At 38.1% G+C, this 18706-nt stretch overlaps 1 protein-coding gene across 1 annotated transcript; it reads right to left on the reverse strand.

Moving 5' to 3' along the window:
- Positions 1-241: 241 nt before the first annotated feature.
- On the reverse strand, positions 242-9708 carry LOC131994670 (uncharacterized). The gene is made up of 5 exons (XM_059361464.1): positions 8283-9708; positions 7618-7900; positions 7149-7332; positions 436-534; positions 242-353 (listed from the first exon to the last, which is right to left on the reverse strand). Exons 1-5 carry the CDS (start codon positions 8490-8492, stop codon positions 242-244), a joined length of 888 nt encoding a protein of 295 aa, XP_059217447.1. The 5' UTR covers positions 8493-9708.
- Positions 9709-18706: the final 8998 nt, after the last annotated feature.

Here is an 18706-nt window from a genome sequence, read left to right on the forward strand (position 1 = left end):
TTTTTGATTCCCACAAGTTTAGAAAGGCCCTTTGAATGTTTGCCTTTCTCTCGACCTCTGAGTTTTAGTCTCCACACTCATACACATTGACAGCAAAATGACTGTGTTTAGATTTGCCGATAACACCATTTAGAGCGACACACACAAATACTAGCAGTTCTTCTACATCTTGGTCTTGTTAAAATTCATTAGTTGTATTAGTTTGTTTAGCTCTTGTGAAAATATTTCACTTTACTTTCACTTAAGCAGTGGAAGCACCAGCAGCCACCAATGGCAGTGTCAATGACTGTGTATCCACTACAGGACCACAAAAACGCCCAGGATCTATGCAAAATAATTGACGCCCAGATGAACTGTTGACACACAGGACAATTTGTCTTGTTCTCGTGGTAGTTTCACATCATTCCTGCTACTACTACTACTCAACGAACTAACCAAGAAGCTCCTTTAGCCTTAAGTAATTGTTTGCTGTGTCTTCGTGTGTTTCGAATGTGTAGAAGATTTACCACGTATGTGAGAATACCAATTGGTGTCCTGGCATAAAGAGACACCAAATTGGGTTAAACTTTGTATGTTTCCCGGCGTGTGTGATAAAGTTTGTCTTTGACAAATATTGCAAAAATATGTTTGATATTTTTCAGGATTATGGAGGTGTATTAATAAAACCAAACACACTGAAATAAATTTAGATTATAGTCTTTTACTCAGTGGAAGCAAGGAAATTGAATTGAATTGGGTGAGTGAATACCCATACCAACAATTATGTTAAAAGGTTTGGAGAATGTCTTTGTTAGAAGGGAAGAGGGTGTAGTGTATGATACCTTAAGCACCAAGTAGTAAACTTCATAATACAGGGCAAATGCTTCCAGAGTATCAGACCTAAACTTTGAATATCCATCAACATTGACATGTACTAGGCAAATTTCAATTAAATATGATGAAATAACAAGTCAAAAGGCGTTAAGTTTAGCCGGGCCGAACTTTGGACACCCACCACCTTTTTTGGCTCCAAAACTTTAAATCGAGAGATGGGTCTATATGACAGGTATATCCAAATCTGAACCGATCTGAGAAAAATTGAAGAAGAATGTCGAAAGGCCTAACACAACTCACTGTTCCAAATTTCGGCGAAATCGGATAATAAATGAGCCTTTTATGGGGCCAAAATCTTAAACCGAGAGATCGGTCTATATGGCAGCTATATCCAAAGCTGGACCGATCTGAGCCAAATTGAAAAATAATGTCACTGGGCCTAATTCAACACACTTTTCAAAATTTCGGCGACATCGGACAATAAATGCGCCTTTTAATGGCCCAAAACCTCAAATCGAGAGATCGGTCTATATGACAGCTATATCCACAGGTGGACCGATCTGAGCCATATTGAAGAAGTATGTCGAGGGGCTTAACACAACTTACTGTCCCAATTTTCGGCCACATCGGACATCAAATGAGCCTTTAATGGACCCAAAATCTTAAATCGAGAGATCGGTCTATATGGCAGCTATATCCAAATCTGGACCGACCTGAGCCAAATTGAAGAAGGATATCGAAGGGCCTAAGACAACTCACTGTCTCGATTTCAGCTAAATCGGATAATAAATGTGGCTTTTATGGGCCTGAGACCCTAAATCGGCGGATCGGTCTATATGGCAGCTATATCCAAATCTGAACCGATCTGGGCCAAATTGAGGAAGAATGTCGAAGGCCCTAACCTTACACACAGTCCCTAATTTCAGTAAAATAGGATGATAAATGTGCCTTTAATGGGCCCAAAACCTGAAATCGAGAGATCGGTCTATATGGCAGCTATATCTAAATCTGGACCGATCTGTGGCAAATTGCAGAAGTATGCCGGGGGGCCTAATTCAACTAACTGTCCCAAATTTCAGCAAAATCGGATAATAAATGTGGCTTTTATTGGCCCAAAACCTTAAATCGAGATATCGGTCTATATGGCAGCTATATCCAAATGAAGACCGATGTGGGCCATATTCCAGAAGTATGTTGAGGGGCTTAACACAACTTACTGTCCCAAATTTCGTCTACATCGGACAATAAATACGCCTTTTATGGGCCCAAAACTATAAATCAAGAAATCGGTCTATATGGCAGCTATATCCAAATTTGAACCGATCTGGACCAAATTGAAGAAATATGTCAAAGGGCCTAACACATCTCACTGTCCCAAATTTCAGCAAAATCGGATAATGAATGTGGCTATTATGGGCCTTAGACCCTAAATCGGAGGATCGGTCTACATGGCAGCCATATCCAAATCTAGACCGATCTGAGCCAAATTAATAAAGGATGTCGATGGGCCTTACACAATTCACTGCCCCGAATTTTATCAAAATCGGATAATAAATGTGGCTTTTGTGGGCCTAAGACCCTAAACCGGAGGATCGGTCTATATGGCAGCTATATCCCAATCTGAACCGATCTGGACCAAATTAAAGAAACAAGTCAAAGGGCCTAAGACAACTCACTGTCCCAAATTTCAGCGAAATCGGACCATAAATGTGGCTTTTATGGGCCTAAGACCCTAAATCGGCGGATCGGTCTATATGGCAGCTATATCCAAATCTGGATCGATCTGTGGCATATTGCAGAAGTATGTCGAGGGGCTTAACACAACTTACTGTCCAAAATTTCGGCGACTTCGGGCAATAAATTTTGCTTTTTAGGGGCCCAATACCTTAAATCGAGAGATCGGTCTACATGGCAGCTATATCCAAATCTAGACCGATCTGTGACATATTGCAGAAGTGTGTCGAGGGGCTTAATTCAACTTACTGTCCCAAATTTCAGCGACATCGGACAATAAATACGCCTTTTTTATTGATCTATGTGGGGGCTATATCCTAATCTGGTCCGATCTGGGCCAAATTGAAGAAGGATGTAAAAGGGTCTTACACAACTCACGGTCCCAAATTTCAGCAAAATCGGATAATAAATGTGGCTTTTATGGGCCTAAGACGCTAAATCGGCGGATCGGTCTATATGGCAGCTATATCCAAATCTGGACCGATCTGGGCCAAATTGAAGGAGGATGTTGAAGTGCCTTACACAATTCACTGTCCTATATTTTGGCAAAAGCGGACAATAAATGCGCCTTTTATGGGCCCAAAACCTTATATTGAGAGATCGGTCTATATGGCAGCTATATCCAAATCTGTTCCGATCTGCGCCAAATTGCAGAAAAATGTCGAAGGGCCTTACACAACTCACTGTACTGAACTTCAGCAAAATCGGATACTAAATGTGACTTTTATGGGCCTAAGACCCTAAATCGGCGGATCGGTTTATATGGCAGCTATATCCAAATCTGGACCGATCTGGGCCAAATTGAAAGAGGATGTCGAAGGGCCTAGCGTTACCCATTATCCCTAATTTCAGCGAAATCGGATAATAAATGTGTCTTTTATGGGCCTAAGACCCTAAATCGACGAATCGGTCTATATGGGGGCTATATCAAGATATAGTCCGATATAGCTCATCTTCGAACTTGATCTGCTTATGGAGAAAAAAAGAATCTGGGCAAAATTTCAGTTCAGTATCTCTATTTTTAAAGACTGTAGCGTGATTTCAGCAGACAGACGGACGGACATGGCTAGATCGTCTTAGATTTTTACGCTGATCAAGAATATATAAACTTTATAGGATCGAAAATGGATATTTCGAAGTGTTGCAAACGGAATGACAAAATTAATATACCCCCATCCGTCGGTGGTGGGTATAAAACCCCTTTTATATACCTACATGCAATTATGGTCTGATCTTGATCATATCAAGGAAGAATGTCGAAGGGTACATAGGACCTCAATGTTTGAGATGATTTTGTGTTTTTTTGTGGTCGTTTTTTTTTTATATTCCCCCTATACCGCACAAAATGTGACTTTGTCAAATTATCAGTCAAATCCCAAAGTTATTATTACACAGGAGCTTCTGCTCTAACCCATAGCACAGCATTTCAAACGCTTCGAACGGCATTGTTGCACAAAACAAAAATCACAAGGTGTAACTAATCCAAATGATTTCTATAACAAAAGCCAATTGCAAAAAAAAAAAAAATGTCATTGAATGTTGTGAGAAAGAACCCCTGTTCAAAAACCAACAACAATAACTGAAAGCATGACGTCAGCCTGTAGCGGAAACAAAAGAAAGGACATTGCAAAATGTTTTTTTTTTGTGCAGTTATGGGGGGTGGTTTTCATTTAAACTCATCAACAACCTATAGATAGACAGACCCACAAAACAATTTCTCCATGACGAAGTTCTGCTTATCTCTGTTGGAACATAAAAACATATTTACGCCATTGTTCTCTAATGCCGAACCCTTCCACTAAGATTTGAGGTTATGGCATTTGCGATGGCGTTTTACCTTTCACCGTGAAAAAGTCACCTAAAGGATTGTGACTTCCTGTTCACCATACACCGCATTCGCACATTTGAAGTTCTATTCAGGTCTTTGAATGGAATTTTATTTAACTTTGTCTAAGACTTTGATGGTGGGTGTTCGCGATGCGTTGGTGCTCATTTTGTGTGATACAAAATTAGTCGTGCAGGGATGGCAAGAAGGAATCTTTAGGTACTTATTTTGGTACACTCTCTCAGTACTCGGGGAAGTAAGCATGCCCGTTATTATTTGATGGGTTTATGTGACAGCTTCATCTCATGTGGTCCGATGCATGATGTTCCCCGTGGTCCCAACGACTTAAGCTTAGCTGCCTTTTAAAAAGGCTAAATCTCGCTCCTCAAAGAAAACAAAAAATAAAAAGGCATTAAGTTCGACCGGACCGAACTTTGAATACCCACCACCTCGGGTATTTATGTTAACAACCTTTCCTCAAGATCCGGTAAATCGAAATATTCCGATTTGGGCCAAATACTAATGAGTACAAATCATTATTCAATTGTGTATAACAATATGTTGGTCTTTTTAGTCGCTATATCTAAAAATAAACCGATCTGAACCATATACGACGAGGATGTCGAAAAGCCTTCATGCGCCTTTTATGGGGCCATGACTTTAAATCGATATATCGGTCTATATGGCAGCTATATCCAAATCTGGATCAATTTGGTTCAAGCTGCAGAAAAATGTCGAAGAGCCTAACACAACTCACTGTCCCAAATTTCGGCGAAATCGAACAATAAATGCGCCAAAACCTTAAATCGAGAGATCAGTCTATATGGCAGCTATATTCAAATCTGAACCGATCTGAGCCAAATTGAAGAAGGATGTAGGAGGTCCTAATACAACTCAAATGCAAATTTTGCCCATGAACATTCCACTAAGGAACAGGGGCAAACTTCTCACATATCAATGAGTGCAGTCCGAGTCAAGTTTTTAGGCTCAATGATAAGGGGCCTACTTTTTATAGCCGAGTCCGAACGGCGTGCCGCAGTGCGACACCTCTTTGAAGAGAAGTTTTACATGGCATAGTATCTTCCAAAGTTTGCCAGCATTAGGAGGGGAAAACCACCGCTGAAGATTTTTTCTGGTGGTCTCGCCAGGATTCGAACCCAGGCGTTCAGCGTCATAGGCGGACATGCTAACCTCTGCGCTACGCTGGCCTAACACAACTCACTGTCCCAAATTTCGGCGACATCGGACAATAAATGCGCCTTTTATGGGCCCAAGGCCTTAAATCGACAGATCGGTCTATATGGCAGCTATATCCAAATCTGTACCGATCTGGGCCAAATTGAAGAAGGATGTCGGAGGGCCTAACACAACTCACTGTACCAAATTTCAGCGAAATCGGTTAATAAATGGGGCTTTTATGGGCCTAAGACCTTAAATCGGCGGATCGGCCTATATATAATCCGATTAGCCCATCTTTGAACTTACCCTAAGACGATCTAACCATGTCCGTCCGTCTCTCTGTTGAAATCATGCTACAGTCTATAGCGTGTTTTCGTAATACGTAGTACCTGTTACGAGATCCTGGTATTTTTCTTTGAAGAGCGAAATGAAAACAAGATGGGATAGAAATGACATTCCAAGAATTTCCACGGAAGCTGGAAAGATAATCAAATCTCTCGAAGAGCATAACACTCCTAAGGCGCTGGTCTGGGAAGACCAAACCAGACAGTGTCAAGGGTGACTCCAGACAGTGTCCTGCGGAGGCCAACAATGTCAGCACAGGAACGAAGGGAAGGGCACACTGATCCAATCCTTAGACCAGTACTGGAATGCCCGGGAACTTAGAGACTGGATAAACCAAAAAACAAAAAAAGAAATAGAATCATTCTAGTGAAAGCATTTGTTAAGTGAGGTTTCATTATGGAGCAAAACAAAAAAACACTTTTCCGCCTTAGTGCGAAACTATTTTATATGGATTTAAAAGAGAAAAAAAAACGTTTCTATAAAAGATTTTTTAAATATTGAAAAAAGTGTTTTATACGAAGACTTTATTAAAAAAATTAATAACTTTCATTATATTAAAACTCTAAACAATTTTGGCGGAAATAGACAAATGAAATTGAAGCTGTATGGATTGTTTAAATATACCGTATGTATTGTAAAAATCATCTGGACAAAATGTTTTACACAATTTTATTTGGTTGTGAAGAAAAGTGAAAAAGTGGGTGGTCTCATGTTATAATCTAACAGCAGGTCGATAAATAGTTTGATGATTTCAAGAGGAGAATGTCCAGGATTAGATGCAATGGTTTTGCTTTGCCCACCACCGCAGAGTAGAATAGAATCGAAAAAAATAGTAAAAAATCTACCGTTCATTACAGTTTAAAGATATCTCACTGAAATTTTTAATGGTTAGAGGTAAGATGTTAGCGATCATGTGCAAAATTTCAAGGCCCTAGGTGGTCATCCCCCCTTAAGTTGGTTGATTAGGCTTGGTTTTTGGACCAATTTTAAAATTTTTTGCTGGATTAGTGCTCAAAATTCCCTATAAAAAAAGTCCCCTTGAGGTCTACAATAGAAGTTTAGTTACTGGACTATGGAAAGCTTAAGGAAAAATTCAAAGTTAAAGCAAAAAAATACAAAAAAAAAAACAAAATGCTGACAGTTAAGCAATTGAAATCGATTCATGTTGCTTTGATAGTGTGTAAATGCTTAAACTGCGTGCTTAGGAAGTCAAGTAAAGTTATTCTGATTTTTTGGTTGCTTTTGCTGTTACGTTGCTTGTTTCTTTTTCGTAGTCATAGCTAAAAGCATGCCATTCTCTACAAGTTTATTATTAGCATTTATTTTTGTGGTGGCATGCTGCTGTTCTCTGGCACACACATATGTTTCACATAATTTTTCTACGTCGCTTTCTCGCGCGTAGTGAGATTGCAAAATTACTCTCTGTCTGCTAAATGCTTATTGGTTATCGTTCGACAAATGCTCAATCAGCTTAGAAATATATATTTTTAAAGCTTAGAAATATATATTTTCATAACAATTTGTTCTACATATTTTGTAAGAAACCAACATTTAAAAATCTACTATTCATTAAGTTTTTAAACATGAAAGACTGAACTTTTATAAAAAAACACGGTTTACATAGTAAACCAAAAAAAAAAAAAATTTTAACGTCATTCTTTAACCAAAGATTTTTAAGAGAGAAGTATATACAATTTTTTAATAAGAAAATTTTGTGCAACCAATATTTATTGATTGATTTTGAAAAGAACTTCTTCCTGAACATGTGCACTTTTCTGGGAATAAAATGTAGTCATTTTCTTGGTCCAAATACAAGTATGTATTTTCAAAACTGTCGTCCCCTGACAGAACCGAATATCTGTTATGGTCTTGAGTATCAGCTGGGTCGTCGCTTTCAATTTCCAAAATCGATAACATTGTGGAAAATTGTTCCAGAATTCCCTTTTTTTCACAGTATTCTCTAGCATTTTCTGTAATATCTTTAAGACTTGAACAAGTTAAGTCCTACGAATACACAAATAGTAAAGTATAACTTATTAGCATATATATGTTGTTATATATAAAATTTTTAAAGGGCTGCAGTATAACAATTAAAGTGGCGTTAAGGTCGTCCTGACCGAATCTTAAATCATATGCTTTGTATCAACAAAATTTTCTGAGGATAACTTTAAATAGTTTTACCCAATTCTAGGCTAATTCAAAAAGTGTGAAAACAAAATTAATTGATATACACTACTTAACACAACTTAGAAAGTTTATAGCAAATCGTAATAACATATCAAATAACAGAATGGAGAGAGATTTATAATTTTCAAAGGTTCAAGAATAGGATTGAAGTCTTAACAAAATTCGATTTGTTTTAAGTGGAATTTTGAGATAAACTTACCTCCCCCTTTGAGAAAATCTGACAAAAACAATAACATTGATTATTTACGTGCAGCAATTGCAATTGGTTGTTAGCAGTGTTACTGTTGTGCAAGATTTGAGCCAAAGTTGACTTTTTTTCGATTATGTTGCTTTTGTGCCAACGTTTTATCGTCTCACAATATGCCACACTTATTAGGGTTTTTGTGTACAACTCCACTCCTGTGTTCATTTACATCTTCATGGTACAGTCCCTTCGTCAATCCGAGTCTATAGCATTAACATATTGGTTTAACTTTACTTAATTTTATAATCTGTTGGTTTTAGGAGCTGTAGCATTCAAATTGGTGGACTGGTTAAAAAATTTTTATAAAATTTTTGATTTAAATTATCTCTTACCGGTCATTTTGACCGGCTTATCCTTTCTTGTGTTTTGCGTGCAAACAAAATAATTTTACTCACAACATACATTTCTAAAAAACTGTGACCACCGTTTCTCTAAATACTTAAAAGTGAACTCGGAAAAGAAAATCTAATTCAGGAATTCTGTTCTACTAACAAAATCCCTAATTACTTTCCATAACACGCTCCTCTAAGTCTGGTATTGTGGCGTCACTTAAGTACCGGTGTCTGTTAGCCACGAAAGGCGGGTAATAAATAATAACTTTTCAAAATGTCTGCTAAATAATTTAAGGCACTCGACAAACGTCCCAGGTCAAAAAAGCACAAAAAGATGCTTTGTGCTCTTGAATAAACTGTACATAAAAAGCTCTAGCAATTGTATTGCTAGTACATTCCATTTTCTGCGCTGACAGCTCAGATAGAGAGAAATGTTTAAATTGTTGGCAGACGAGAAGAAGCAATCGTCGAAAGAACCAATAAACATTAAGCAGAGAAAGCAATTTTGAGAAAATTGCTCTCGCTGCATCCAGAAAGTAATTTTACTCTGTCTCTTTGCTTCTGAGAGATCACGCAATGTGCGTAATGTTGGTGTCAAAGCCATAGCTTCATTGTTATGGGCGCACACACGCACCCATTTCCACATTATTTCTTATGCTGCGGGCATCTGTTAAACGTACACACAACATATTCAAGCGGCATAGAAAAATAAAGTGAAAGTATGTGTGTGCTAGAGAACAGCAGCATGCAACCACAAAAATAAATGCCAATAAACATGAAGAGAATGGCTCGCTTTTAGCTCTGACTACGAAAAAGAAACAAGCAACGTAACAGCAAAAGCAACCAAAAAATCAGAATAACTTTACTTGACTTCCTAAGCACGCAGTTTAAGCATTTACACACTATCAAAGCAACATGAATCGATTTCAATTGCTTAACTGTCAGCATTTTGTTTTTTTTTTTGTATTTTTTTGCTTTAACTTTGAATTTTTCCTTAAGCTTTCCATAGTCCAGTAACTAAACTTCTATTGTAGACCTCAAGGGGACTTTTTTATAGGGAATTTTGAGCACTATCCAGCAAAAAATTTTTAAAATTGGTCCAAAAACCAAGCCTAATCAACCAACTTAAGGGGGGATGACCACCTAGGGCCTTGAAATTTTGCACATGATCTCGCTAACATCTTACCTCTAACCATTAAAAATTTCAGTGAGATATCTTTAAACTGTAATGAACGGTAGATTTTTTACTATTTTTTTCGATTCTATTCTACTCTGCGGTGGTGGGCAAAGCAAAACCATTGCATCTAATCCTGGACATTCTCCTCTTGAAATCATCAAACTATTTATCGACCTGCTGTTAGATTATAACATGAGACCACCCACTTTTTCACTTTTCTTCACAACCAAATAAAATTGTGTAAAACATTTTGTCCAGATGATTTTTACAATACATACGGTATATTTAAACAATCCATACAGCTTCAATTTCATTTGTCTATTTCCGCCAAAATTGTTTAGAGTTTTAATATAATGAAAGTTATTAATTTTTTTAATAAAGTCTTCGTATAAAACACTTTTTTCAATATTTAAAAAATCTTTTATAGAAACGTTTTTTTTCTCTTTTAAATCCATATAAAATAGTTTCGCACTAAGGCGGAAAAGTGTTTTTTTGTTTTGCTCCATAATGAAACCTCACTTAACAAATGCTTTCACTAGAATGATTCTATTTCTTTTTTTGTTTTTTGTAACAACACCTACGTTGCGCAGGATTAACGCATGTCGCAGTTCAAAGAAGCTAATGGTGCAGCTTTTGCAATTGGAACGCTGCAAGAGAAATTTGCTACGCTCCAACATTTCCCCATGTTCTGCACTGACAGATCAGAGAGAGAGAGAGAAAGAGTTGTTTTGATTGCCGGCTGGCGAGAAGGAGCATTTGTCGAACGATAACCAATTAACATTTAGCAGACAGAGAGTAATTTTTCACTCTCACTCACGACCAATGGTCTTGCTTACATTGCATCTACTACAGTTAGAGAATTATTTCAATCTCTGAATGAACAATTGTACTCACGCACAAATAGTCAAAAAGCAGTGCCAATGCCTGTCATAGACTATGACTGCGGTGGGCCCAATTATTTGGCTATGTTTGCGTGAGTACAATTGTTTTGTCTACATGCGAAATAAAATTGCAAATTGCCTAACCTACAATATTATTCACCGAATGTTCGTGGTTTGTTTTATTTTCTGCTTGTGGAAAGAGAGCTCGCTCGTAACAAAAAAAAAACTTCTCTGCTGAGAGAAAAACCACAGGGTACCAATTTGGCCCTCGCTGGCCTAGACCAGGCATGGGCAAAGGAACTCTTTTGAGCATTTGCACTTAGCAGCTTATTCTCGTTTGGTGGATACTAGCTCTCTTTATACACGTTTAAATAGAAACAAACTACGTACATTATTAATTACTGATCAGGCAACATAAACACAAATAACGACGAATGAATGAAAACTCAATTTGTTCCTTACCAGAAATCTTTTGGAGATGCTTAATTTGGAAGCAAACACAGTCATGTTCAAATTGTAATGAGACATTTGCCCAATAAGTATATATCAATAGAAAGGCTCTCATCATTAAAGCCACAAGTTCAACCCAAAAAAAAACTCATTTGAAATTAATTGTAAAAAAATAACTATTTTCGAACCATTTTGTCATTGCAATTTTATTTTGCGTGTAGACCAAAACAACTGTACTCACGAACAGAGCCAAAAATATGTGTCCATGCCTGCCATAGATAAAGTAAAGTATAGACACCTCACACTATGTTCAAAAAAGCTTGGAACAGAAGTGGAAAAAGTAAACAGCGCAGACGCAATATGCGAGTACGCTAATAACACAAGCGACCTCTATGGGAAAACTTATGAATTATTTTACAGAGTTGAAAAGTATACATTCCCATGTATATGATTATATGTAATTAACATTTTTACAGAAAGCTCTAACATTCAATGTTTGTAACTGAAAAGAGCGACATAGAGTACACAACAGAAAGGCTAGACAACAACATTCTCTCTCAAAAAAATTTTTTTTCGATACATTTTCAAAAAGGGCAGGAATATGAAAAAACCAACTGTTCGATTTTCGAATAAGGGCATGTTTTGGAAAGCACACATCGTCACCTTTCCAACGATGTATGGTAGTACCTTGTAGAATTCTTAGATGTCCTCCAGGAGCGTTGGTCATAATCCTGTCAAAATTTTTTTTCCAGAATTTTTTTAAAAAAGACAGGAATTTGAAAAAACCAACCGCTCGATTTTCGAATAAAGATATGTTTTGGAGAGCACACATCGTCACCTTTCCAACGATGTATGGTAGTACCTTGTAGAATTCTTAGATGTCCTTCAGGAGCGTTGGTCATAATCCTGTCAAAATTTTTTTTCCAGAATTTTTTTAAAAAAGACAGGAATTTGAAAAAAAACCGACTGCTCGATTTTCGAATAAGGACATGTTTTGGAGAGCACACATCGTGACCTTTCCAACGATGTATGGTAGTACCTTGTAGAATTCTTAGATGTCCTCCAGGAGCGTTGGTCATAATCCTGTCAAAATTTTTTTTCCAGAATTTTTTTAAAAAAGACAGGAATTTGAAAAAACCAACTGCTCGATTTTCGAATAAGGACATGTTTTGGAAAGCACACATCGTCACCTTTCCAACGATGTATGGTAGTACCTTGTAGAATTCTTAGATGTCCTCCAGGAGCGTTGGTCATAATCCTGTCAAAATTTTTTTTCCAGAATTTTTTTAAAAAAGACAGGAATTTGAAGAAACCAACCGCTCGATTTTCGAATAAAGATATGTTTTGGAAAGCACACATCGTCACCTTTCCAACGATGTATGGTAGTACCTTGTAGAATTCTTAGATGTCCTCCAGGAGCGTTGGCCATAATCCTTTCAAGAATTTTTTTGAGAATTTTTTTAAAAAAGACAGGAATTTGAAAAAACCAACTGCTCGATTTTCGAATAAGGGCATGTTTTGGAAAGCACACATCGTCACCTTTCCAACGATGTATGGTAGTACCTTGTAGAATTCTTAGATGTCCTTCAGGAGCGTTGGTCATAATCCTGTCAAAATTTTTTTTCCAGAATTTTTTTAAAAAAGACAGGAATTTGAAAAAACCAACCGCTCGATTTTCGAATAAAGATATGTTTTGGAGAGCACACATCGTCACCTTTCCAACGATGTATGGTAGTACCTTGTAGAATTCTTAGATGTCCTTCAGGAGCGTTGGTCATAATCCTGTCAAAATTTTTTTTCCAGAATTTTTTTAAAAAAGACAGGAATTTGAAAAAACCAACCGCTCGATTTTCGAATAAAGATATGTTTTGGAGAGCACACATCGTCACCTTTCCAACGATGTATGGTAGTACCTTGTAGAATTCTTAGATGTCCTCCAGGAGCATTGGCCATTATCCTGTCCCGATTTTTTTCCAGAATTTTTTTAAAAAAGACAGGAATTTGAAAAAACCAACCGCTCGATTTTCGAATAAGGGCATGTTTTGGAAAGCACACATCGTCACCTTTCCAACGATGTATGGTAGTACCTTGTAGAATTCTTAGATGTCCTCCAGGAGCGTTGGCCATAATCCTTTCAAGAATTTTTTTGAGAATTTTTTTAAAAAAGACAGGAATTTGAAAAAACCAACTGCTCGATTTCGAATAAGGGCATGTTTTGGAAAGCACACATCGTCACCTTTCCAACGATGTATGGTAGTACCTTGTAGAATTCTTAGATGTCCTCCAGGAGCATTGGCCATTATCCTGTCCAGATTTTTTTTGAGAATTTTTTTAAAAAAGACAGGAATTTGAAAAAACCAACTGCTCGATTTTCGAATAAGGGCATGTTTTGGAAAGCACACATCGTCACCTTTCCAACGATGTATGGTAGTACCTTGTAGAATTCTTAGATGTCCTCCAGGAGCGTTGGCCATAATCCTTTCAAGAATTTTTTTGAGAATTTTTTTAAAAAAGACAGGAATTTGAAAAAACCAACTGCTCGATTTCGAATAAGGGCATGTTTTGGAAAGCACACATCGTCACCTTTCCAACGATGTATGGTAGTACCTTGTAGAATTCTTAGATGTCCTCCAGGAGCGTTGGCCATAATCCTTTCCAGAATTTTTTTGAGAATTTTTTTAAAAAAGACAGGAATTTGAAAAAACCAACTGCTCGATTTTCGAATAAAGACATGTTTTGGAAAGCACACATCGTCACCTTTCCAACGATGTATGGTAGTACCTTGTAGAATTCTTAGATGTCCTTCAGGAGCGTTGGCCATAATCCTGTCCAGATTTTTTTTCGAGAAATTCTTAAAAAAAGACAGGAATTTGAAAAAACCAACTGCTCGATTTTCGAATAAAGACATGTTTTGGAAAGCTCCTATCGTGACCTTTCCAACGATGTATGGTAGTACCTTGTAGAATTCTTAGATGTCCTCCAGGACCATTGGTCATAATCCTGCCCAGAATATTTTTTTTATAAATTTTTCATTTTTCTCAGTACTACGGTAATAGATATTTTTAATTTGGTGTTTTTGATTCAAAGCATTGATATTTTACTCCAAATTTTGTTATGGTTTTATTTTTTTTTTTTACAAATATTTGCAAAAATTTATAAAAAGTAAGAAATTTAATTAATTTCTCTTGTTTTTTGGTTCTGTTAAGTATTTACAGAGCTCTGCTAACCCCTCAGTGGATCTCTGTTAATACTTCTGTTACTCTCTCTCGCACTCTGTTAACAAAGCGGTTTGTGTCTCTGCTAGTTAAATTCGGAATTTAACTTCACACACATCAAAAAAGTGATGGCTGTCCTCCAAAGCGTCGACCTCATGGCACCATCGGCAGATGTCATCGTTAGAAATCGAAGTCGTTGTATCTGTAAACTATGCGGAAATGGGCCTTAATTCGGGACTCCATCAAAAAATTTTAAATTGCATTGAAAATCCGTTAGAAATCAAAATTTCAGTTGGAAAACTTAAAATGGCTGTATCTCCTAAACTATGCGTCCTAGAGGGAAATGGACCTTAATTCGTGACTTCATCAAAAAATTAAAAATATCATTGAGAGTCCACTAAAAATCGAAATTTCAGTTGGAAAACTTAAAATGGCTATATCTCCTAAACTAAGCGTCCTAGAGGGAAATGGGCCTTAATTCGTGACATCATCAAAAAATTAAAAATTTCCTTGAGTCCACCTAGAGGGAAATGGGCCTTAATTCGTAACTCCATCAAAAAATTAAAAATTTGATTGAGAGTCCACTAAAAATCAAAATTTCAGTTGGAAAACTTAAAATGGCTGTATCTCCTAAACTATGTGTCCTAGTGGGAAATGGGCCTTAATTCGTGACTCCATCAAAAATTAATTGAATTAATTAAAAATTTTATTGAGAGTCCACTAATAATCGAAATTTCAGTTGGAAAACTTAAAATGGCTGTATCTTCTAAACTATGCGTCCTAGAGGGAAATGGGCCTTAATTCGTGACTCCATCAAAAAATTAAAAATTGGATTGAGTCCACCTAGAGGGAAATGGGCCTTAATTCGTAACTCCATCAAAAAATTAAAAATTTGATTGAGAGTCCACTAAAAATCTAAATTTCAGTTGGAAATCTTAAAATGGCTGTATCTCCTAATCTATGCGTCCTACAGAGAAATGGACCTTAATTCGTGACTCTATCAAAAAATTAAGGGGTAAAAAGCATGCCCCTTATTATTGAGCTTAAACTTGAATAGGACTGCACTCATTGATATGTGAGAAGTTTGTCCCTGTTCCTTAGTGGAAAGTTCATGGGCAAAATTTTTATTTGCAGACCCAGAGGTCTCAATGTGAACCCAGAGAAGACTATGGAATGCCTTTTCACGAGGAAGACGAAGGTGGGCCAATTTAACGCACCACTTTTGATCTTGAACAGGAAACTGAATTGAAAGTGTCCAATACAGGGGGCGTACCAAGCGGGCTCACAGATGTTGGGCACTGTGTAGACAGATACTCCTCTGGCTCTACAGGAGCGTGATTAGACCAATACTTATTTACGCCTCAGTAGTTTGGTGGACTGCAAGGGAGAAAAAGTGCAATATAAGGTTCAGAGAACATGTTGTCTTGGCATAGGCGGAGCGATGAGGACCACGCCCACTAAGGCACTGGAGACTATTCTAGATATCCGTCCCATTGACATACAGATTAAGTGTGAGGCAGCCTCTGCGGCTATGAGACTTAAGGCAATGGGAGAATGGATTGAGAATGGGAGGAGTTCATACCATCGTGGTATAATCGAGGCTACGATAGGAAAACTGGAAAGAAGTTAAGAAGTTTCCGATCGGATACCTGAGATGAGCCTTTAAGTCGAGTGGTAGGCACTGCTGCCATCGGCACAGTATTGCAACCCTAGTATTGCCATCTGGAAGATCATGTTACACGAATGGATCAAAGCTAGAGGTCAGAATGGGCCTGGGGGTCTACATTGAGAACCCAGGGACTAAGATCTGTTTTAGACTGCCTGACCATAATACGGTCCTGCAGGCGGAGATCCGGCCGATCAGGGAATGCTTGAAGTGGTGTAGTGCTAACGCGAGAACGTCGAAATAAAAATTGCCATAAGGGCAGTAATAACCTGGATGGTAAGGTCACGAAAAATCTTGCAGTGTAAGAAGAGCTTAACGCCTTCTCTGAGGATGGGAAAATCCCTATCGCTAGGATGCCGGGCTATAGCGGAGTAAAGAGGGAATGAAAGGACAGATGATTTGGCGGTGAAGGCCAGAGGACTGTCCTCAATAAACTTGGTTTACCCGAAAGCCTTTCGGGTCGACGCAGCCCGAGTTAAGAGAGTGGGTGACAAATGCGCATGCAACATTGTGGAACAGCGAAATGGTCGGTAGGATGGCGAAAATCCTATTGAGGGATCCAGATCGTGAGAGGACGAGGTTATTACTGAAAGGAAGTAAGAAGGAGTTCGTTTTGCTATGGGTATCATAACGGGACACATAGGACTACGAGCTCACTTGTGTAAAATCGTTGCGGCAAGTGATAGCATGTCTTGGGCATGCGGGGAAGATGATGAGACGTTGGAGCATTTCCTTTGTCATTGCCCGGCTTTCGCGTCTAACAGATACCGGCACTTAGGTGGAGTCACAATACGAGACACGAACCAACTTAGGGAGGTGGTATTGAAAATAATTAAGGATTAAGTCACGGAATTCCTAACTTAGATTTTCTTTTTTATACCCTCCACCAAAGATGGGGGGTATACTAATTTCGTCATTCTGTCTGTAACTACTCGAAATATTCGTCTGAGACCCCATAAAGTATATATATTCTTGATCGTCGTAAAATTTTATGTCGATCTAGCCATGTCCGTCCGTCCGTCTGTCTGTCGAATGCACGCTAACTTCCGAAGGAGTAAAGCTAGCCGCTTGAAATTTTGCACAAATACTTCTCATTAGTGTAGGTCGGTTGGTATTGTAAATGGGCCATATCGGTCCACGTTTTGATATAGCTGCCATATAAACCGATCTTGGGTCTTGACTTCTTGAGCCTCTAGCGTGCGCAATTCTTATCCGATTGGAATGAAATTTTGCACGACGTGTTTTGTTATGATATTCAACAACTGTGCCAAGTATAGTTCAAATCGGTCTATAACCTGATATAGCTGCATTATAAACCGATCTTGGGTCTTGACTTCTTGAGCCTCTAGCGTGCGCAATTCTTATCCGATCAAAATGAAATTTTGCACGACGTGTTTTGTTATGATATCCAAGAACTGTGCCAAGTATGGTTCAAATCGGTCCATAACCTGATATAGCTGCCATATAAACCGATCTTGGGTCTTGACTTCTTGAGCCTCTAGAGTGCGCAATTCTTATCCGATTGAAATGAAATTTAGCACGACGTGTTTTGTTATTATATCCAACAACTGCGCCAAGTATTGTTCAAATCGGTTTATAACCTGATATAGCTGCCATATAAACCGATCTTGGGTCTTGACTTCTTGAGCCTCTAGAGGGCGCAATTCTTATCCGAATGGAATGGAATTTCGCACGACGTGTTTTGTTATGAGACCCAACTACTGTGCCAAGTATGGTTTAAATCGGTCCATAACCTGATATAGCTGCCATATAAACCGATCTTGGGTCTCGACTTCTTGAGCCTCTAGAGGGCACAATTCTTATCCGATTTGAATGAATTTTTGCACGAAGTATTTCGTTATGATATCTAACAACTGTGCCAAGTATGGTTGAAATCGGTCCATAACCTGATATAGCTGTCATATAAACAGATCTGGGGATTTGACTTCTTGAGCTTCTAGAGGGCGCAATTCCTATCCGATTTGGCTGAAATTTTGCATGACGTATTTTATTTTTACTTTCAACAACTGTGTCAAATAAGGTTCAAATCGGTTCATAACCTGATATAGCTGTCATATAAACCTATCTGGGATCTTGACTTCTTGACCCCTAGAGGTCGCAATTATTATCCGATATGCCTGAAATTTTGTACGACGGATCCTGTCATGACCATCAACATACGTGTTTATTATGGTCTGAATCGGTCTATAGCCTGATACAGATCCCATATAAATCGTTCTCTCTATTTTATTTCGTGAGCCCCAATGGGCGCAATTCTTATACGAATTGGCTGAAATTTTACACAGGTCTCCAACATATAATTTAATTGTGGTCCGAACCGGACCATATCTTGATATCGTTTTAATAGCAGAGTAACTCTTTTCTTATATCCTTTTTTGCCTAAGAAGAGATGCTGGGAAAAGAACTCGACAAATGCGATCCATGGTGGAGGGTATATAAGATTCGGCCCGGCCGAACTTAGCACGCTTTTACTTGTTGTACTTGTTTTTTTTTAGTATTAAGAGCGCACCCCAAGCCCATTACTGGCTTAGATGTATGTCCATAGTGGCATGGGGCGGATTAATATCTGCATCCTCTTTTCAACCCAACCTAACCCATGTGCAAAATTTCAGCCAAATCGTTTAAAACTTGCGGCTT

This window comes from Stomoxys calcitrans, chromosome 2, assembly GCF_963082655.1.
Source record: "Stomoxys calcitrans chromosome 2, idStoCalc2.1, whole genome shotgun sequence".
NCBI classification, from domain to species: domain Eukaryota; kingdom Metazoa; phylum Arthropoda; class Insecta; order Diptera; family Muscidae; genus Stomoxys; species Stomoxys calcitrans.